The sequence below is a fragment of the Lissotriton vulgaris genome, unplaced genomic scaffold (genome assembly GCF_964263255.1).
Source record: "Lissotriton vulgaris unplaced genomic scaffold, aLisVul1.2 SCAFFOLD_219, whole genome shotgun sequence".
NCBI lineage: Eukaryota > Metazoa > Chordata > Amphibia > Caudata > Salamandridae > Lissotriton > Lissotriton vulgaris.
This window is the reverse complement of record NW_028246735.1, coordinates 908,340-931,300: the sequence shown is the minus strand read 5'-3', so window position 1 is coordinate 931,300 and position 22,961 is coordinate 908,340. Positions and strand designations below refer to the sequence as shown.

General features: G+C 44.1%; 1 protein-coding gene across 22 annotated transcripts in view; it reads left to right on the top strand.

Annotated features, from left to right (window-relative positions):
* The window catches only part of LOC147665764 (butyrophilin subfamily 1 member A1-like), a 594,753-nt gene that overhangs the window by 230,644 nt on the left and 341,148 nt on the right, over window positions 1-22,961 (top strand). For 19 of the 22 annotated variants that reach the window (XM_086949515.1, XM_086949510.1, XM_086949511.1 and 16 more), the window contains 2 exons: window positions 3,948-3,968; window positions 9,669-9,689. The exons of the other annotated variants lie outside the window; for them this stretch is intronic. In XM_086949515.1, coding sequence (XP_086805641.1) covers window positions 3,948-3,968; window positions 9,669-9,689 — 42 coding nt within the window. The remainder of the gene's footprint in view (window positions 1-3,947; window positions 3,969-9,668; window positions 9,690-22,961) is intronic. 22 annotated transcript variants of the gene reach the window in all.

Below are 22,961 nucleotides of genomic sequence, written 5' to 3'. Positions count from 1 at the left end.
CCAAGAAAACTGATCCAGCGGGTTACCAACTTGGATTACTTACAAACCATATACTCACCTGGGCCCATAAACATTCATACAAATAAGCTAATAATTTACAGCTGGGATCGATTTTGATACTCCTGCGTGATGTATTCACCTTTACCAATTCTTACCAACCCTATCTCATTTGGGTACAATTTTCCTCTGGTCAATAGATCTAATTAATAGTAGAATAGGTAGAAATAATATGAAGTTTATCCTTCAAATGACCACAGACTCAAGAGAGTTTTGAAAGTTTATCTGAACAATAATTTTGTGAGTCAAACATCAAATACATGTTAATACACCATTCTCATCAGCCGGTAAATCAAATTAGCTCAATATCAGTCACAGTTAGAATTCTTCTGATGACAGTACCTGAAGAGGGAGAAACAGAGAGCAGTACAAGGAAATACTACACAGAATTATTGTTACCTAGAATGGTGTGAGGACCAACCCCTGGCCAAGGAGCTGGATAAGGACCCCAGGACAAGTCAGGAGCCAAAGGATCAGGAAAGTTTCAGGACAGGATAGGTGACCTCTTCTAGATGAAACGCGAGCGTCACATCCCTCTCTGGCACTACTCTCCCCAATTCTCTTCAGCAGGCCCTTTCTTGTATGTTCCTCCTCGATTTTCTTCCGCGATCCCCTTCTAGATGATTGGATTCTGCGATCAGCTCACGGACAGTATCCTGGCATGCTCTTGTGGGGTCTGTGTCATCTGCAGCATCACTGTCATCTGTGTGTCTAACTAACTAAACAACCTCTGTTATACTATTCTATCGGTATGTTCCACCCCCAAATGTTTCAACATCGTGAAAACCCCTACTTCTGATTGGGCCAAGCAAGGGAAGAGGTCATCACACCATACTAAATGTAATGCTTTCTCTTTAATCCCTTGTTTAATATTCCCGCCCCTTAATTCCCTTTCCCAAGCTTTATTTCCCACCCGCATTTCAAATTATGATCAATACATTGTAATCAAATTTTATATTTCTACTTCCCCTCTCGAGTCAAGAGTTAATGTTCACAGGAGATTCTTGCATGCGGGACCTTGGCTGAGTTTCAACTGTGTCATCATAGTTCAGGGCGGGTTTGGATACGCATGTGCATACGTCAGGTGGGGTAGGGATTTCAGTCACCCTCCAAGGGACAAATACGAACTAATAATGAAGTCAGAAAAAGACATGTTAAAATACGAAAATAAATGAATTCACTGTATACCACTTATCTCTACTCCAATCCCATTTACTTTTATATATCTTTCGCATTAGCAATTTAGTCAAACTTTCAAGGTTCAGTTCAAGCATAGCATGAGCATTAACATGTGAGTTTCAAGCGGCCATTTTGAGAGCTATTTTACAGCTGCAAAGTTTTTCCCCCAAGCATAGAAAACGTCATACTACGTAGATGCAGTAGATGCAGGCACATTAAGAATCCTGCGTTTTTGGCAGCCATTTTAGTGACAGTTGGGTTACTGGTTGGTAATACACATAGTCAAGCTTTCCCTAGATACAGTATAATGTGTGTAATGCAATATTAGTATTTGCAAACAGGTTGATTATAGTGTTACACATTATTTGAGAGGATTGCGTCCAAGCAAGTCTTTCATACAAGACCTTGCTCCATCAATACTAACTTAATTAGAAACTGTTATGTTGCATTTTTATTGGCCAGGTGTTATATCCTGCTCTTCCTCTCTCTTTGTCCCTCCTTAGTGTTAGTGTCTGCTTGTCTATGTCATGTCTCTGTGATGTCATCCGGGATTCTACCTGTTGCTGTTCAAGGGATTTATCAGTTACCTGGAGGCTGAGCAGGAAGTTATCTGCTCCCAGTGGGCTTTCTTACCATATTACATTCCTACTTGAATGCTGTACCTGACTAATCCCAAGAATAAATATACTACATGAACATTACAACAAGGACCCATCATCTTTATTTTATTGAATTTAACACCAGGGTTTGTAGAGTCTTTTATGACCATATATATGAGATCACGAATATCTGAAATTCATCTATTGGATTTCAAAGCAAAAGTAATGCCGGATTTCAGCACAAACCTCCATTGGAGGTCTTATTGGGGAGAAGTGGCGTTCATCTGGACACTGTTTAAGTTCCAACCTCGCACAAGCTGCTAGACTGTGAAAGGAAATAGCTAACTTGCTATTCCATAACAAACACATGTTGTGTGCACTATCTTCGAAACTCAAGAAGAGACTCTCTATTTACTGCTCCAGCAAATTTAGCATATGTCCTCAAAAGTACAAGAGGGAGTTAGGATAATAAGGACTCAACATCAAATTTTTCCCTGCTGTTTCATCTCACCATGACAGTACATACTACATTTATTTTAACAGTCTTTGTTGTTAACCTTCAGAGTTTATGTTATAAGTTTAAAATAAATATTTTTAAACATGTCCTGTTTTTTTAGAGTTTTTGAGTGTGTTACTCATCAAAGAAAGAGGGGTTAGAGTTTGACTGTATCCCTGAAAATATCAGATATTGTAATGATTTGTTACTCCCCCGTTTCAAGAATGGCTTAATCAGAAACCCCAATCGGATTTATTCCTTTCAGTATTAGATAATGCTGCTGTGTTTATTAGCTAACCTGATACATAGTAGCTGAGGATTTGCATTGTTATCCTGACTTTAATTTTAGCATTTCTTTTCAGTTCAAGTAAGCATAATAACAACTGAGGGGTTGATTATGATGGCGGACGGACCTGCGTCCGTCCTCCAGCCCCGAGGTGGAGGGACCGTCCGCAGGGGCAGCGGCATTACCTCCATTACAATTAGGATGTGACCGCCACCCTGGCGGTCACATCCCGTATATTTAACATTGCAGTGGGTGCTGCTTTAAGCAGCACCCGCCGCAAAGTTGAAAGTGCATGCTGTGCCTTTGCATGCACAAAGCGGCAGGCACCGCGCGGTGCCTGCTGCATTGTGCATGGAACTGCAGAGGGGTACCATAGGTACCCCCCATGTGCATCTACCCACCCCCCAACACCCTGGGAGCCCGCAAGGGGCCCCCAGAAGCAAAGGACCACATGCTTTTCCACGGCAGAAAAGCATGTTTCCGCACCCATCGTAATGTGGCTGGCGGTGTCTTGCAGACACCGCCACCATATTGCAGTCCACACCCCGCAGATCAGTGGCGGATGGACCTGCTGTCCACCGCTGATCCCACCGCCATCATAATCTGGCGGTGGGTGTTTTCTGTGCCGCGGCAGTGAATCCGCATCCTCCGGGCCTGCGGTGGCTTCCACCGGCCCGGAGGATGCGGATTCACCGCCATCGTAATCGACCCCTAAGTATCGGATTCGTACAAGGGTAGGTGGCTGAACAGCATCCATTTAATTTTCTTCATTGACAAGCATCTGAAACATTCCACTATTTCACAACACACATCTGAGCAATACCTTATTGCTGCCGATGTGGGTGGACATAAGCATTACCTATGGTTACGACATACATAAGAAACAAATAGAAGAATGAGGCAGAGACAGATCTATGATAAAGGGATGGTCTCATGGTTATGATTTAAAGTAGTAATATGTGGCATTATTTAAAAATATATTTTCTGCATCACATTATGAAGGCATCATGTAAGCTAAATGTGCACACAGACACAAAGGTTTTACACAGCCTCTAAAATGGTGCACATGATTGTAGTTCTTGTAGTGTTCAAAATGCAGATTCATCTGTTCTGTTCAATCCTGACTGTCGAATGCTCATTGTGGTGGGCATTTTCAATTTCATAATTTTTAACATCATGCCAGTAATGTTTGTGAATAGTTTGAATTGTGAGAATTTCACATGACCACAGTTGCCATAAGCATGGAACAACTCTTGAAAGTTTGCCTTTTACATTATTAACAATGGAGTATTTAATCTGCCCAAGTAACACATTTGTCTTCATTTTTCAGACACTCTTCAGAAGGAAAAAGGTATGTTAAATTGCATTGAAACAAGGGTGAGGACAAGGGCGCATCTAGTTAAGCTAGAGTACGTATGTTTAACAACTTGTCTGTAGATTGTTAGTTCCTGTCGTGCATCATTTGCTTTTGATGAAGTTGTGAACTATATTTTGCTCCACAGGGACTATTCAAAGAACTTTGTTTCCTTTTTACAAAACCATAAGTCCCCTACACAGTAAGCAAAGCAAGTCCCACTCTGCACTGCAACACTAAACACCAAGACACACACCAAGGGATTTTACTGAATTTAGACTCTTTGACTCCATCTTAAATATATTCATAAATTCCATTTTCAAGTTCAAAAATCATTTGTTTGCTATTTGAGCAGACATATCTAAGAAAATTATTTCCAAATGATAGTACATCTGAAGAAAGAATTTCCAAATGAAATAGTTTTGAGGTTTATATCATGAACATATTGTTTGTTACATAACTTTGAAGACTTTTTATAATCTACATTGAATGTAATTACTATTTTACAAACCCCCTAACTACCCGAGTGATAGACAACTTTATGCCATATACTTCAACAAACCATGACATTAATTGAAAGTCTATAGAAAAGTATAATAATTGTAAATGTGATAGGTCAGTTTGAAACATAGAAACTATTTATGACTATATGAACAGAAATATCTTATGTATATCACATTTTCAGGGTATACAACCTTTACAACAAAACTTTTATCACGCACTACCATTACAACGCGGTCATTACAACGCATACCATTACAACGCATTGCGCTGGGGGGCACTCTAGGATAGGGACTAGGTTAATTTACTATCCAATAACCTTCCCTAGTGTCCACGGGGACTGGAGTTGGAATAGTTAATTAAACTATTCACTATCCAGCACCCCAAAGCGCTATGCGTTGTAATGGTATGCGTGGTAAAAACCGCGTTGTAATGGTATGCGTGGTAAAAGTATGCGTTGTAACATCATACATCCCATTTTCAGATGTTTTGCAAAACAGAATTAGAATATTTAGAAAATCCACCAAGATAGATAATGCTACTCTTTCGAAGTTTTCTTTGTCTGTCTCGTTCCACCAGTGGGCAATGTAGAAATAAATTGCACATCCTCAAATCAAGAATAAATGAGTCTTCTCTATAGCTTCTCAGATAGATGATTTATTTTAAGCAAGAGGAAAGTTTCTAAATTGAGCTATAATAGATGGATCATATGGAAAAGTAAATTAAATGATTCCCCCTGCCTTGGTAGCTGCAAAATCCCTCTTCTATTATTTGCAGACAACACCCTCCTGATCTCAAAGACCCTAGTGGACTACAACGTTTGGTGAATACATTAATAAATCTAAAGACTTTTGCTCTGAACAATGGGCTTGTAATAAACCATTCTAAGACCAAGTTTCTGGGCATTACCCCTCACAAAACATTTAGGGGTTTGATAATGCTCGAGAGGTCGACCTCTGGATAGGATATGTGAGTTTGACTCTTTGGGGGTTAGGATAACCAGATCTGGGTTGTGGGCACCACAGGTTGAGAAGAGCAGCCCAAATTTAACTCTGCACTCAGCTACAATTTTAAGACGTTATTGGATATCCCGGACCAGGTGTATTTCTCCCATACTCTGTGGAGAGGTGTGGTGCAGGGGCTAGGGCAGCTGACTTCGGAGCACAGGGTTCATGGTTCGATCCACACTCCGGCAGCAGCTCAGCTCAGCGCCATGTGACCCTGGGCAATAGCTCACTTAATTTCCACAACGGCCCCAGTGCCTTGTTAAAGCAGAGGGCAGTGCCCTGTACGGGACCGAAGCATGGGGCACTTCCAATCTGACTTAACTTGCGGCAGCAGAGAATACATTCTTGTGAGCACTGACTAACCTCCCTTATAATACTCTGCTAATACAATTAAGACAAAATCGGGCCTCAATTTATTTGACATATAAGGCTTAATTAAGGCTGTTACATTATTGGAGAAGGTTGAAACACAATGCAGACCTTGACGACCATCGTGGAGCCTTGGAGGACCTAGTATCACTGGACAGTCATGGTAAAATTAAGTGGTTATCTTATCTCCAAATGTTGCTAGTACTCATAGGCTTAGGAGACCCAATGGGCCTGCTCGGCATCCCCGACCTATCTATTCAAGACTACACCTAATAATGCATTCTGGGACCATGTATATTCCAGCATATTCCAGAATGTGTTCGAGGGGTTGCTTAGTAATTTTAGTGAGCTCATATTATTTTGTTTTTGTGTACACAAACAATCTCCAACAAGAAAAAGGTGAGTGTGATGACCTTTCTATTAATATAGCGGCATTGGATGACAACTACCCACCACAGCACTGTGGTTAGTTGCCATCACTTTTTTAACCAGGGTAGGAGGCAGGATTATTAAAGAAGTGGCCCTGACAACCGTCCCCTGTTGTAACCCACTATCAGTACACACACTACACTTTTACACCTTAGGGCCCCACACACGCACTCACCTAACGGCAAGGATAAAAGATCTCCGCCAAAGAACCCCCACTGAGGGTGCCCGTCTGAAATTGCACCGACGTCCTGATGAAGAGCACGCCCAATGATGAAGCATGACTCCTAGCCGGCTGGGTGTGGGAGGGCATTCTACTCCTTTTTGGTTACTGAACATCAGTCAGTTTCTCACATTAGTCACTATACCCTTATCCTTTTTAGGAACTGCATACCAACCTTTGTTGCTTTTTGTCTACTAGAGGTTACCACATGGTTCCTCTGTACAGTATCCTCTCAGTTAGTTGCTTTGCAGTATCCAAGTACCTTCCTTGGAGGAGATCCATCAGATACAGGGTGCTGGAGTTATTGGCTTTCGCATTATGCTTTCTCTTTGTCTCAGTCTCCCAGTACCTATGTATTCGTTATATAACGCTGTTAGATTTGGGGGTCTCTGGTTGGCACAGGTAGGTACTTGTGACAAGCTGGGACCCTCTCCTCTAGTCAGGACAAGGGGATTGCCCTCCTAAAATAACCCCTGCTCACCCTCTAAGTTGCGTGGCACGAGCAGTCAAGGCATATTTCAGAGGCGTTGTAAGTTGAGCAGTTGTGACCACATTCAGTAACCCAGTGACAACACTACAAATGGACACCTCGCAGGTTTTATATAAAAAATAAGTATACTTTATATAGAGTTACCACAAGACCATAAACGACAAAAATACACAACACTATTACTTTAAGATGGTAGATTTAAGCTTAGTTCAGTTCCTAGATGCGACACTGTGCGTCAATGTACCTTAGGTTGCGTTGCGCTTCCACGACAAGCAATGTCGCAGCGATGGGAATGCGGCAAAGTTCAGGTGCAAAGAAATAAAGACGTGAAGATTTTCCAGATGCGGCACGCTTCTCGGGTATGCGAGAAGTTCTTGGTTCGATGCGTGGACTACAGCAGCGACATCCAAGATACGACGGGAGCAGCTCCAGCGGCGACGCTCTTCTCCTGCGATGCGTGAAGCTTCAGCACGATGGACAACTACAGCGGCAACATCCAAGATGCGTCGGCAGCAGCTCCGACGGTGACGCGCTTATCGGGGATGTGAGGTGCTCTTGGTCGATGCAGTGCAATGCGACAGTTCCAGCGGCGACACCCTCCTTCGGAGTTGCGACGTCAGGCACATCGACGGCGACATGCTCTGACCTTGTTGCAAGATTCTTCTCCTGATGCGGTGCAGTGCGACAACTACAGCGGCGACACCCTCCTTTGGAGTTGCAACGGCAGCAGCAGCGACGATGACAGGCTTCCTCTTCACTGAGGCACGCTTCTCTCCGATGTGGTGCAGTGCGACAGTTCCAGCGGCGACACCCTCCTTCAGAGTTGCGACAGTAGGCACAGCGACGGCGATACGCTTCTTCTCGTTGAGTCGCACTTCCAGCTCCTTGCGACAAGCAGTTCCTCAGAAGGTCCAAAACAGCAACAGGCACTTCCACAAGAACTCTGGGGAGCTGGGGGTGAAGTCTGTTGTCCCTGAGACTTCAGCAGGAGGCAAGCTCTTTTCCAAGCCCTTGGAAATCCTTCACAAGTTGAAAGCAAAGTTCACAAAGTTCCTTTCTCCTTCCTTTGGCAGTAAGGCAACCACTGCAGGCCATTCCCCCAAGTAGCACTTCAGTATGGGAATAGTCTCTCCTCAGTTTCTTCAGGTTCCTCTCCTCAGTCAAGGTTTTTTCTTGTAGTCCAAAGTGATCTAATTTCTTGGGATCAGGGTCCCAATAGGTATACCCCAAAATCCTTTGTTCTCTGAGGGGAGAGGGGCCTGTGCCCAGTCCAAACCAGATCTGAAGCACTCTGTTTACCAGACTTCTCCTTTCCTTTCACAGTGCAGGGCATGCACATCAGACGCCCCACAGGAGGTGGAGCCAGCATTGTGGAAGGCAAGTACAGTCCTGGAGCACTTTTTTGACAGGACTCCTTCTCTTCTTTCAGTGTGCAGGGCAGAGCCATCAGCCGCTCCCCAGGGGGTGGAGCCAGCATTGTGGAAAGCAGGCACAGCCCTATTCAGAGTTCAGGTGCAGCTCCTCCCTCCCATCTAGATGCAGATCTCTCTATTCACCACTGGGTGACTCAGCCTGTCTCTTGGAATCCCTTAGCCCTGTCACTCACAAAACCAGACAAAGGAAAAAAAAACCTAGCAGAGGCAGGTTAGAATGGTTAGACAAGCAAATACCTACTTTCTAAAAGTGGTATTTGCAAACACAGGATATTAAAATAAACTTCACTAAAATATGTATTTTAATATTCTGAGTCCAGGCATACTAAACTCAAATTTCCACCATGTTCTCTGAGCCTGTTAGGAGTATAAAATGTAACAATTCTAACAGCCCATTCTGGCCTATGGAGAACAGGTAGCCTTGCAATAGTGAAAAACGAAAATGGCTGTAATTCACTATTAGGACATGCCACACACATCAGGGCTTGTCCTACCTTAGACTTACAATGCACCCTGCCCTTGGGCCTACCAGAGAGGTGACTAATATGAAGAAAAGGGTAGGCTTTAGGGACTGGCAAGTGGGTGCACTTGCCCAGGCAGCATGACAGTACCAGACTGCACGCAGGCTCTGGAATGGCAGACCTTAGACACATTTTACAAGACTGCTTCTGTGGGTGACACAACCAGTGCTGCAGGCCCATCAGCAGCATTTGGATTTACACGCCCTGGGCACACTCAGTGCACTAGACTAGGGTCTGACAAGTAAACCAAATAGCAAAACATGGAACCACTGATTAATACATCAATTTACAGTAGGGAGCACCTGCACTGTGGCACTGTATAGCATTGGCACAGTGCACAAAGCATCTAACACCAGCAAAAATTCATGAGGCAACAGCAAAAATTGAAGGGAGACCCACGCCAATGGTGCCAGGTCTAACAGACGCTTAGCATCGGTGTCCTTTATTTGTTGTATTCTAACTATATATCTTTTTAAATGCCAATTGTAACTAATTCTAAAGTATTTTATTTATTACAATTTAAAGGTACACTTCTATTGATCATTTAAATTTTGTAATGGCATGACACAGCGCCGTGTTGTAAATTGAGTTTGTGTATCTTTAGTTTTACATATGTACTGTTATGTACTTTTTTGGTTGAAAACTCTGAATAAAGTATTTGATGTTGAAATATTTTACACATCTGAAAACAAAATTAAATTAGTTTTCTCTACATTTTCTCTTATAGGTGATTTAATTAAAGAAAGAGGTAAGTTTATAAATTGAGCAATCATAAATGGATCTTATATAAAAGTAAATCTGAAAGAAACATGCTAGTTATAGATTCCTTACCTTAGAATTACCCCCAGGTGTCAGACTGGATCCGGAAAGTTTCTTCGTCAGCAGTACCCCTGCGCGTCGAAAGGTGGCGTCGGTCAGCTCCTCGATCATCATTGGCATTGTGGTTGCCAGGATGATGTTGCAGAAGCTACTTAGATGCCGTCCTCACGGGCTGATATCAGTCCTTTCTTTTCCTGAGCTAGCCAGTGCAGATCATGGAAGAACGTTACCTCTAGTCCATTTTTTACTAATCTTTTTGCGACTTTTGTGGACTTCTTTTTTGAGTCGTATGACACCTGGTGTACTAGGGATGCCCGGTTTCAAACAATGCAGTTCCTGTAAGCGACTGATGTCAGTGACGGATCCCCATCGCATGTGTCTTTTTTGCCTGGAGCATGACCATGACCCCAAGTCGTGCTCTGACTGCCGGCCCATGGCCCCGAAGACTTTGCGGGAGCGCTCCCGTAAGTTACTCGATGCTGGGTAGCTGGCTCCATGCCGCTCAAGGTCCCTGTCCCGTGGGAGATCGAGGGACCGGTCGCGGAGTCATCATCATTACTCCTCGTCGAAGTCTTCGCACTTGGGGTCAGGTAAGTCGAAGCACAGGAAGAAGTCGAAAAAGCACTGTCGCTCTTCGACTTCCTCTCTGTCATGATCCACTAACCCATACCCCCTTTGCGCAGCGGCAAAGAGATGTTTGCCCCTTCTGAAAACCCACCCCTGTCCCGTGCACCCAGCACGCCAAAGTATATGTAATGTGTGTTAGTGCAAAACGTTTTTGTCACAGTATTCATGAGTAAACAATGACCCTTGTTCATTATTCTTTATTTAGGGAACTTGGTTAATTGTATCGTGTATTTCAGGAATAGGCTATATCCTAAAAGGTAAAACGTTGTTCTCCAAGCTCTGTTATAGTGGTTCGCTCTGTTTTGGTTGTTCGGAATATCGGGGAAGGTCTGCTGTCAAGACAGGGCTGTTGACGCACACGCACGCAGGTAAACGGTGCGCGATGCGTCCTCTTCGCCCGGGTGTGGCTCAACTATAAAAAGCCACACCCAGGACTTCTCGATGCTTCGTCTTCCGCTACGCTCCAGAGGACAACGCACCTGAAGCACTCTCTGCCCTTGGACGACCGCAGCAACTCGGAAAGCTCCCGAAGGTCTTCTTGATTTCCGCTTGGAGTTCAGCGCGCATCCCTGCAGAAAGGAAAAGAAAAGCTAAGTGAAAAATCTTTCTACTTTTAAATTAAGGCGCCCAACGCAAGCAAGCAGCAAATATTAAAAAGACTCGAACTTACCTGGCAATACTGCAGTGACTTTTGAGACATTCTGGAAGGGGACATTTTTACATCCTGAAAGAAAGTAATCAAAGCTTTGAGAAGAATATCAAAGTATTTGGTGTTTGAAGAACTATAGTTTGAATATCGTGATTTGCAGATTGTATTTTCTTGTATAATATTGTTCCCATCTAGGAGGTGAAGGCGAGAAGGGATATCACAGAGTTGTATAAGTGATATGTACAAGGAGAAGGGGGAGAGTTAGAGAGTTAAAAGAGAAGTAAAAGTGAAAGGAGTAACTTATTCATGCGTGATTGTTTTTCCTAGGAGAAAGAACAGATTTCTCCTTTTTGAAAATTCAACTCCTCAACTTCAAGAGTCCACATCACCTCACCCCTCGACGACGACACGGACGCGACGCCTAGATACTTATTGTCGCAGGTAGGCCTTTTACAAGTTTATCAAGAAGTCTTCTTAGAGAAGTGCAAGAAATAGGCGAGTGTTGGAAATAAGGATTTTAGTTACATAGGTCTCTTTGTTGCCTCGCAGGTCGACAACCCAGGAACCAGGTAGCGTCCAATATCCGGCCCTCCTCCCTATTTTCTATTTAATTACCTAGGTGTTCTATTACAAGTCACTAGGTGTTGCCTAGGAATTTGGGAAGTTGGTCCATAACGTCTCTGCGAAATCCAGCTACAAGCAACTCACAGGTAAGAGTGCTTGTGGTCTTGACAGAAGACGAAGCCCACGTTAATTATTTCGCCCAGACGTTATGGATGCTGCTGATCAGATTTCTCTGCAAGACATCGCCAATATGTTAACAGCTATTCAGGAAGAAAGCGTAGCCCTTCGTAGGGATGTTACGGCAATCCAGCGTAACATACAATCTGGACCCAGTACCTGGAGTTTTTTCCCTAGTCAAAAATCAGTTTTGAAACCAGCTACCTTTCAACCTGGGTTTCAAACCTTACATTCAAGCACTGATTCTTCTACTACCCCAACTCAGATTCAGGTAGTAACACCTGTGCCTGTACCTTTAGCACCTCCAGAAAGATTTTATGGGGATAATAATAAGTTTTCCATCTTTATGAACCAATGTCAGCTACATTTCATCGCAAAACCAATTGCGTTTCCGGACGATTCTTCCAAGGTAGCGTTTATTTTATCCTATTTAGGTGGTGATGTGGCTCAATGGTCTGTGCCTATAGTTGAGCGAAATGACCCAATTCTTTATGACCTTAGACGATTTAAGAACACCATGAGAAAACTGTTTGCCAAACATGTTTTTGTTCAATCTGCTGACCATGAACTTTTACATTTAAAACAGGGCTCTTCAGATCTTTTACATTACATATCACAGTTTAACAAACTAGTGATTGAAGCACGCTGGCCAGAGGATAAGCGAGTGTCAATCTTTTATAAAGGGCTAAAGGATGAGCTTAAAGACATGGTCACACAAATCCTGGATCCACCAGATGATATAGAGGATTTCATAGATTTGGTAGTAAAATTGAACCATCGGTTATCTGAACGAAGAGGGGAGAAAGGAAAATCAGACCACAACAAAGTGTTTTCTTTCAAGGACAGAATCAGTAGTGTAAAATCAGACACTTCACCTAAGTTGGATTTAGGAGAACCTATGCAGATAGGAACCATAAAAGGACCATTAAGTAAGGAAGAAAAAGACAAAAGGAGAAAACTAAATCAGTGTCTTTACTGTGGAAAGTCTGGGCATTTCGTTAAAGAGTGTCCAGTTCGTCCAACTAAACCTAAAATCAAAAGCTCTGAGGTAGGTTTAGTTCAGCAGTCGGAAAACTAGTTAGCTCGGCTAATCAAGAGGTCAGATTGTCGAGTATGTTATCTAGCTTGGCCTCCGTCACTCCTGTAATTACATCCCATCATCTTAGTATAAAAATTTCTTTACAGTCTGTACTAAATAAAGGTAAGGTTTAGACAGTTGATGCTTTAATCGATTCAGGAGCTACGGGGAATTTTATTGATACCTGTTTCCTGAAAGACTTAAAATTTAAAACTGAGTCAAAAGAAAATCCCGAAGTAGTTAAAGCCGTGGATGGTAAAGAATTATCATCTGGGTTAATTCACTTCAATACGGAAATGCTCTTAATGACCTGTTTAAACAAACATGAAGAAAAAATCACTTTTGATGTAATTGATGCCCCCCAATTTCGTTTAATCTTAGGCATACCCTGGTTGATAAAACATAACCCAAAGATTGACTGGGTTAAGAAGACAGTGTTATTTGATTCCGAATTTTGTCAATCTTCTTGTTGGTTATCCTCAGAATCTGAATGGGTGGTTCAAGGCAGTAATTTCCCTTTAAACTCTAAAAGTATTCTGTTATTGGAAGGAGTTCCAAAAGAGTACGCAGATCTATACGATGTGTTCGACAAAAAAAAGGCTAATACATTACCACCTCATCGGGACTTTGATTGTCGAATAGACCTGGTGCCTGGAGCTACTCTACCTTGTAGCAGGATTTATGCTCTCACCGAGAAGGAAAACGAACATTTGAGAGAATATTTGGATGAATATCTGGCCAACGGTTTTATTCGTCATTCAAAATCTCCAGTGTCATCCCCCCTCTTTTTTATTCCTAAAAAGGAGGGAGAGTTGCGAGTCTGTATCGACTATCGAGCCTTGAACAATGTCACCATCAAAAACAGGTATCCTCTTCCTTTGATTCCCACTCTTCTAGACCAACTGAAAGATGCCACAATTTATATGAAATTGGACTTACGAGGTGCCTACCACTTGGTAAGAGTCAGAAGTGGTGATGAATGGAAAACAGCCTTTCGTACCAAGTTTGGTTTATATGAGTACCAGGTTATGCCATTCGACTCTGCAATGCACCTGCAGCGTTCCAATTTTTTATAAATGAGGTATTGCGAGAATTTTTGGACGTTTGCTGTATAGTGTATATTGATGATATACTCATCTATTCAAAAGATACCACGGAGCATGTAAAACAAGTAAGAGCTATTCTTCGAAAACTACTTGACAATTCCTTATATATTAAACTCGAGAAGAGTATTTTCCATACCACTCGAGTAGAATTTCTTGGATAAATCTTAAGCCCCAATGGAATCGAAATGGATCCAAAGAAAATCCAAGCAGTTCTGTATTGGTCTAGTCCCTCCTCAGTAAAGCAAGTCCAGAGCTTTCTTGGATTTGCTAATTTTTATAGACGGTTCATTTGTAATTTTTCTCACATGATCACTCCAATAACTAGACTGTTAAGAAAGAACATTAAGTTCGAATGGAATAAGGAAGCTGAGGAGGCCTTTCAAGATCTTAAGAAACAATTTACCACAGCACCAGTGTTAATGCATCCAGATCCTTCTCAACCCTTCATAGTAGAAGCGGATGCTTCTCAACTTGCTATAGGAGGCATTTTATCCCAAAGGCATAAGGAAACTGGACAGATGCATCCAATCGCGTTTTATTCAAGAAAACTTACTCCAACCGAGCAAAATTATGCCATTGCGGACAAGGAATTGCTAGCCATAAAAGCAGTTTTCGAAGAATGGCGTCATTATTTGTTAGGGGCTAGGCACCCTGTGACAATTTATACTGATCATAGAAACTTGCAATTTTTGCGTTCCGTAAAAGCCTTAACTGCCAGACAACTAAGATGGACATTGTTTTTTAATGATTACAATTTCATAATTACTTATCGACCCGGAAAAGAAAATTTGAAAGCAGATGCTCTGTCTCGCATAGGAATTTCTGAAGATAAGGATAGCATCCTAGGAGAAGTTCAGCCAGTGTTATCTGAATGTTGTTTTAAAATAGGTGTGATTATATCTGAGGTAATGAATGACATAAAAGAGAAAATACAAGAAAAAACAATGGAAGAATGGCATGATTTGTATCCTCTGTTACAAATTAAGGACAATCTCTTGTACATGAATGACCAAATGTTTGTGCCCACACAAGAGTTGCAGGAAAAAGTGATGCAATCACATCATGACACTTTGATGTCGGCTCATCCAGGAGTTGCCAAGACTTGCCAGTTGATAAAAAGAAAATTTTGGTGGCCTACTTTGTTAAACGATGTTAAATCTTACGTTGAAACCTGTGAAATTTGTTCACAAAATAAAACACTACATCAGGCTCCCAGTGGTCTTTTACTTCCCCTCCCAATTCCACCTCAACCTTGGCACACATTATCACTTGATTTCATTGTGGAACTTCCTAAAACTAAAGAAGGTTACACTACCATTCTAACTGTAGTAGATCATTTCACTCGCATGGCTCATTTTGTCCCATTAAAAAAAATACCTTCAGCCAGAGAGTTAACTCACGTTTTCTCTAACGAAATTATTAGTTTGCACGGCATTCCTTCAGTAATCATTTCCGACAGAGGCCCTCAGTTCATATCGCATTTTTGGCAAAACTTAGGAAAAACTTTAGGCATGGACATACGTACTTCTTCTGGTTATCATCCCCAAACGGATGGGTTAACGGAAAGAACTAATCAAACTATCGAACAATTCTTACGTTGTGCGTTAGTGGAAGAAGAAAGAGAATGGTCAGATATACTTTGGGTACTAGAGTTTGCCTATAATAATATGGATAATTCCTCTACTACTTTTTCACCCTTTTTTAGTACTTATGGATTCCACCCCAGAAACATTCCAGATTTTGTACCAATTCCATCTGATATGCCATCTTTAGAAGATCATATCAAGAAGATAAACCACACTCAAGAACTGGCTCAGTATCATTTAGCACAAGCAAAAGAAAAGCAAAAGGAAAATTCAGATTTGCATAGAAACCCCCCACCTAAATATTCAATAGGAGATAAAGTGTGGTTATCTACAAAAAATTTAAAGATAAGAACTTGCAAAAAATTCTGTCCCAAATTTATCGGACCATTTTCTATCGAAAAAATTATAAATCCAGTCAGTGTAAGGTTAAGTTTACCAAACCGGTATAAATTTCATTAAGTATTTCATGTGTCACTAATCAAGCCTTGTGATCCAAGAACAAGATTTAAGGACAAACCCGCAAGCATCCAGGTAGATGGTGTCCCTGAATTTGAGGTTCAAAAGATCGTGGATTCAAAAAGAGTTCAAGGTAAATTGTTTTATCTAATTAGTTGGAAGGGCCATGGTCCTGAAGAACGAACATGGGAACCTTTATCACATTTGCAGAATGCTCCTCAATGTTTGAAACGTTTTCATCTGCAAAATCCAGCTAAACCTAGACCTGTTCCTCAGATTTTGGGAGGGCTCTTGAGAGGGGAGTACTGTCATGATCCACTAACCCATACCCCCTTTGCGCGGCGGCAAAGAGATGTTTGCCCCTTCTGAAAACCCACCCCTGTCCCGTGCACCCAGCACGCCAAAGTATATGTAATGTGTGTTAGTGCAAAACGTTTTTGTCACAGTATTCATGAGTAAACAATGACCCTTGTTCATTATTCTTTATTTAGGGAACTTGGTTAATTGTATCGTGTATTTCAGGAATAGGCTATATCCTAAAAGGTAAAACGTTGTTCTCCAAGCTCTGTTATAGTGGTTCGCTCTGTTTTGGTTGTTCGGAATATCGGGGAAGGTCTGCTGTCAAGATGGGGCTGTTGACGCACACGCACGCAGGTAAACGGTGCGCGATGCGTCCTCTTCGCCCGGGTGTGGCTCAACTATAAAAAGCCACACCCAGGACTTCTCGATGCTTCGTCTTCCGCTACGCTCCAGAGGACAACGCACCTGAAGCGCTCTCTGCCCTTGGACGACCGCAGCAACTCGGAAAGCTCCCGAAGGTCTTCTTGATTTCCGCTTGGAGTTCAGCGCGCATCCCTGCAGAAAGGAAAAGAAAAGCTAAGTGAAAAATCTTTCTACTTTTAAATTAAGGCGCCCAACGCAAGCAAGCAGCAAATATTAAAAAGACTCAAACTTACCTGGCAATACTGCAGTGACTTTTGAGACATTCTGGAAGGGGACATTTTTACATCCTGAAAGAAAATAATCAAAGCTTTGAGAAGAATATCAAAGTATTTGGTGTTTGAAGAACTATAGTTTGAATATCGTGATTTGCAGATTGTATTTTCTTGTATAATATTGTTCCCATCTAGGAGGTGAAGGCGAGAAGGGATATCACAGAGTTGTATAAGTAAGTGATATGTACAAGGAGAAGGGGGAGAGTTAGAGAGTTAAAAGAGAAGTAAAAGTGAAAGGAGTAACTTATTCATGCGTGATTGTTTTTCCTAGGAGAAAGAACAGATTTCTCCTTTTTGAAAATTCAACTCCTCAACTTCAAGAGTCCACATCACCTCACCCCTCGACGACGACACGGACGCGACGCCTAGATACTTATTGTCGCAGGTAGGCCTTTTACAAGTTTATCAAGAAGTCTTCTTAGAGAAGTGCAAGAAATAGGCGAGTGTTGGAAATAAGGATTTTAGTTACATAGGTCTCTTTGTTGCCTCGCAGGTCGACAACCCAGGAACCAGGTAGCGTCCAATATCCGGCCCTCCTCCCTATTTTCTATTTAATTACCTAGGTGTTCTATTACAAGTCACTAGGTGTTGCCTAGGAATTTGGGAAGTTGGTCCATAACGTCTCTGCGAAATCCAGCTACAAGCAACTCACAGGTAAGAGTGCTTGTGGTCTTGACACTCTCACCCATCGGCTGGTGCAGCGCAGGGTGCGGGTGGCGCCACTCTCAAGGCTCCGCTTGTGGAACCTCCATGGTCAACTCTGGGCTTCCCTTCTGGGATCGAGGGCGACCCCTGCCCAGCTTCGTCAGTTCTACGAATTGATGCACGCCATTTTTGGGCAGCCTGGTTCCGCCAGCGCGCCATTGTGCCACACGGAGCCGGGTGGGACCATAGACCTTCAAAGCCAGCGGCTCCGGCCCCGGCACCACGGGGCCCCCTTGGATCCAGACCTGGTCCGGAGCGTTGCCAGTAGGCCTTGTGGTACTTCCCCTGGTGCCGGCTTCACTGCACCACATCCATAGCCGGCACCAGCTGGACCCCCTGCTGGCGTTGACCCCATCTCATCCCCGACATGGACACGGAGCCAGACCGTCATCGCCCGACATGAAGGATTCAAAATTAATACTAATGGACCGTACTCACCAATAGCCCATATACCAATATCATTAAGAAGAATTCAGTCGGCAATGGAGAAGGTTCAATTGTTTATTCATACAAAATACAAGCCCTGACAGGGGAGCCTCAGTCTACACGACCCTCGAGGTGCGTAGAGGAGACTGACTACATACAGATGATAGAAGGCATATATACATTTTGCACACCCCACGAAGTCGCCTTACTAGGAAAGATACAACTTGTCAGTGAGCCAGCAGGAATACCCATATAAGGCACAATTGATTGCAAGTAGCCTAGGCCTAAGCTATTCCGGGGGCAGGTCAGTAAGGTGCCTCCCTGTCTATCTGTAGCCCGGGGAGTACAAAAACGAGCTCTGCTAGAATGTGCGCATCCCACAAGAAGGGCAGGTGTGACCTTGAGTTTCCCTGAGCTACAAGTTAACAAGTAGAGTAGTCAGCTAAGCCAGCCATCGTGGTTTCATGCAGAAAGCTTAATCACGTGATTTCAGGGAAACAGTATCTGCACATACAGAAACGAAACAGAATGGCTTCGATCATATCAATAGGTCTGGGTAAGCTAGTGTGATTTATCTCACAATACATTAATCTAATGAAACAATGCAATGCTAATCATACAGTTATACGGTTATATTGAATATATTAGGCCAATAACATGTGTTTATAGAATTTATATCCCATCAGACGCCAGATCTGGCACCGATTGGTAATTTTGTGTCTGTGTTCAGCCCTGGCCCTTATCAGCCATTTTGGCAGCCAGGGGAGGATGATGAGGACTGGGATGGTTATGGTGTACCTTTATCTGACCAGATCGTGGATGAACAGGACTGGAGAGAGGAACTGGGGGAAGCGAATGGTCAAGATACATCCCCAGACCTTGGCATGTTGTCTCCTCCTACCGTGGCTACAGAGGAGGGAGCGTCTTACCCAGTGGTGTTGCATAGGGCGGCCGAGGCCCTAACCCTCAAACTTCCTACGGTGGCAGTCAGGACTAACCCCCTGACAGAGGTGCTTCAGCCGTCAGCGAGCTCTTTGGAGTCCCTGCTGCTGTTCAATGATCCCTCACCAACATCCTTTTGAGCACCTGGTCCTGGCCCAACACAGGGGCTCCTGTGGATAGGATTGCTTGGCACCCTGCTCCAGACGACCCCAATTTCCTCTGCCAACATCCCACCGTGAGAGCTTGGTGGTCCAAGCCTCAACTTCCAAAGGCGCATTCCCTAACACACCATCTGATAGGGAATCCAAGGAGCTGGATCAGCTTGGGAAGAAGATGATTTCTTCCTCCAGCTTAGGACTGCAGTCCGCAAACACCGCATGATTGTTGGGCTATTATTCCCACTCCTTGTGGGATACGGTGGTGAAGGTGCTGCCCAGTGTCAATAGGAGGTCCAGGCCGTACTCTGCCGTACTGTGGCAGAGGGGAGAGAATCGGCAAAGTTTATGATCCGTTGTGGACTGGACACTGCCGACTCACTGGGTAGGACCATTTCAACATCGGTGGTGCTTCGCCGTCACGCCTGGTTGATATCGACCTGCTTTTCAGGGGATATCCAGAACTCTCTCATGGACACTCCCTTAGATGGCCATCGCCTGTTTGGTGACAAAGCAGACAGTGCACTAAAGCATTTCAACCTCTCCACCACATGTCACACACAGTCTGCTTTTCGCCCCCTTCGTGGGTACGGAAGGGGTGCCCCAACGCGTCCCTTTTCCAGCCACAGGCCGGCACAAGCTCTTCAGCCCCAGCATGGCCGTGGACTTGGGCAGAACCAAGGTGGTTCTGGGGGCCAGCGGGTGGGCCAGTCTACCACTGCCCCCTCTGCAGCAGCCTCCAAGCCCTCCTAGTCCGACCTTTCAGGCCCATCAAACGCCAGTGGGCGGCAGGATCCGCCATCCCCTCCCCCACTGGTGCACCTTAACGTTGGACAGGTCGGTTTTGCAGATAGTCTGAAGGGGCTACTCCCTCCCCTTTGAGACCACCCCTCCAGCCATGCCACCCCAGTACCATTGCATGTCAGGGGATCATCTGGCACTTCTCCAACAGGAAGTTGCTGCTCTCTTGGCCAAGGGAGCCATCAAGGGCGTTCCTGCCCCAAAAGAAGGTGGCGGTTGTTGTTCCCACTACTTTCTGGTGCCCAGGAAGGACAAGGGCCTGAGTCCTATTTTGGATCTCAGGAATGTCAACCGCTTCCTCTGGAAGGAGAAGTTCAAAATGTTGACCCTCGCTCAGGTCCTGTCTTCCCACGACGTGGAGACTGGATGGTAGCGTTAGTCTTGCAGAACGCTTATTTTCACATTCCTGCCCTACCGGCCACCGGCACTACCTCCGGTACACAGTAGGCCACAAGCATTTTAGGTTTACTGTGCTCCCCTTTGGCCTTACCAGTGTCCCTTGGTTGTTCACAAAAGTGATGGCGGTGGTCGCAGCTCCTCTGCGCAGATCAGAAGTTCCAGTCTTCCCCAATCTCAACGACTTGTTTTTTGAAGGCAGGCTTGCCCCAGGCAGTCATCTCCCACCTCCAGACTACATCCGACCTCCTGCATTCGCTGGGGTTCTCACAGCATCAGGTAAACCTGTCAAATTGCGTCCAGATCTCAGAGGGCACTGCACACCAACTTCAGTGGTGGCTCACAAACCAGGCTTGGGTCATCAGCAGATCCCTCTCCCTTCCCCAACCAGAGTTCACAGTGGTGACTGATGCATTACTTCTGGGATGGGATGGCCACATGGGGGAGGTGCATATCAGAGGACTCTGTCTCCAGCGGAGTCTGGGCTCCTTATCAACCTTCTGGAGCTTCGGGCGATTCGTCTTGACCTCAAGGCATTCCTTCCCTCTGTCCGGGGAAGAGTAGTTCAGGTGTTCACAGACAACACCATCGCATATGGTAAGGTAACAGACAAGGCAGGGTGGGTTTGTGGACCCTCTGTCAAGAGGCCCTCCGCCTCTGGATATGGCTGGAACATCAGGGCATTGCCCTGGTGGTTCAACACCAGGCAGGTTCACTGAACACCAGGGCGGACGAACTCAGCCGCAGGTGCATGATGTCTCACGAATGGCTTCTGAACTCGGAGGTGGTGCAAGGTCTCTTTCGACAATGGGGAGAGCCTTGGTTAGATATATTCACCACCAAAGAGAACGCGCAATATCAGCAATTCTGTGCGTTGGAATTTCCAAGGCGGCGCTCGCTCAGTGACACTTTTCATCGCGAGTGGAGTTGCGATCTTTATACGCCTTTCCACATATACCACTTCTGCCCAGAGTGCTGAAGAAGATCAAGTGCGACCGGGCCCAAGTCATCCTTGTGGCTCCAGACTGGGCATGGAGAGTCTGGTATCCCGAGCTCTTGAACATGGCCATCGATCCCCGACTCGACTGCATCTTCGGGCGTATCTTCTGTCGCAGCAGCAGGGGACGGTCCTTCACCCGAACCTGTCTACCCTCCACCTACTTGCATGGAAAATGAATGGCGACAGTTGACAGCTTTCGACCTTCCTCCCAAAGTCTGTGATGTTATCTTGGCAGCCAGGCATCCTTCCACAAAAACGGTATACGCCTGCCGATAGAACAAATTTGTGGCATGGTGCAGAGCAAATGCTGTGGATCCTCTTTCTGACCCTCTTTCTGAGGTTCTCTTGTTCCTCCTTTCTTTGGCCCAGCAGGGCTCTACTCTGGACATATATATCAACAACAAGAGAGTAAGGATTATTATAGGTCACTCCTATATCCCTGATAATTATACAACAACAACTAAAGAGTGACTCTAAGGTGCTGTAATCATATTACTACACCAAGCAAACTAGAAAAACTCAAACCATAAGTGAAGAGACGTTTGTCAAGGAACCTAAAAAGTGCTACACACATGGCAAAAAATATACCCTATTGGTAAGAAGAACCCTCACTCACCCTAGTGGTGACATGCTTCATCATAGGGTTCCCACTGGAGGAACCGAATGTTCCTCCAGTGTGCTTCAACGCCTGATTTACAGCTGAGCTGGTTGTTGTGAATAGGGTTTTTCGTGTTTGTTCAGTGTGTAGTGAATAGTGAGGTTAAAAAATACTAGCTGTACCCAAAATAATTTTATTCACAGGTCAGGTAGTATCAATAAAAATGTGTGCTGGATACCTTAGGGGCTATTTTATTGACCCCTTGTATCTCCAAAGGTGAAGGTCGACATGTTTCAGCTGTCGTTTCAATTTTAAGCAGCTTTCTTCAGGACCAGAAAGTGAATATCCCCAGTGGTCCACACTCCTAAGGCATGTCCTGTCCATGCGGATATATTGTGTGAAAAATATAACAACATTTGAAAACAACAACTCACGGTGATACCCGTGTTGGCACTCCTAGAATTTCCAGGGGCCACAACCTGTGGAATGGTAAATCACAGTGTTAAGAACATACAAAACAGTTATTTGCTTTACAACTACTTATTCTGTGACCAGTTAGTTCCCATGCATCACAGGCACTCTCCATTATAGCACCTAGGTTCACCCTTAAGTGGTATGATGTATGGCATCCACCCAATGAATTTATAGTCCAATTATTAGACCCCATATTGTGGACACGATATGCCTTATTTGACATCGCTATTGTCAATAATTATGCCCGCTCAGTGTTCCCAGCAAAATGCTCAAATAACACCAATGCGGCCAAAGCACTTTTTTGAGCGTCAGCAGGGTGATCAATTCCTGACCCTTTAGTGCAAAATGACCCACTTGTGAAGACAAACAACATAAACATAAAAACCAAACTTCCCCGAGCGGAGAATGATTGGGAGGCTGCAAAAGTTTTAAAAGTGTAAAAATGAAAACGGAAAGTGACTTGGCT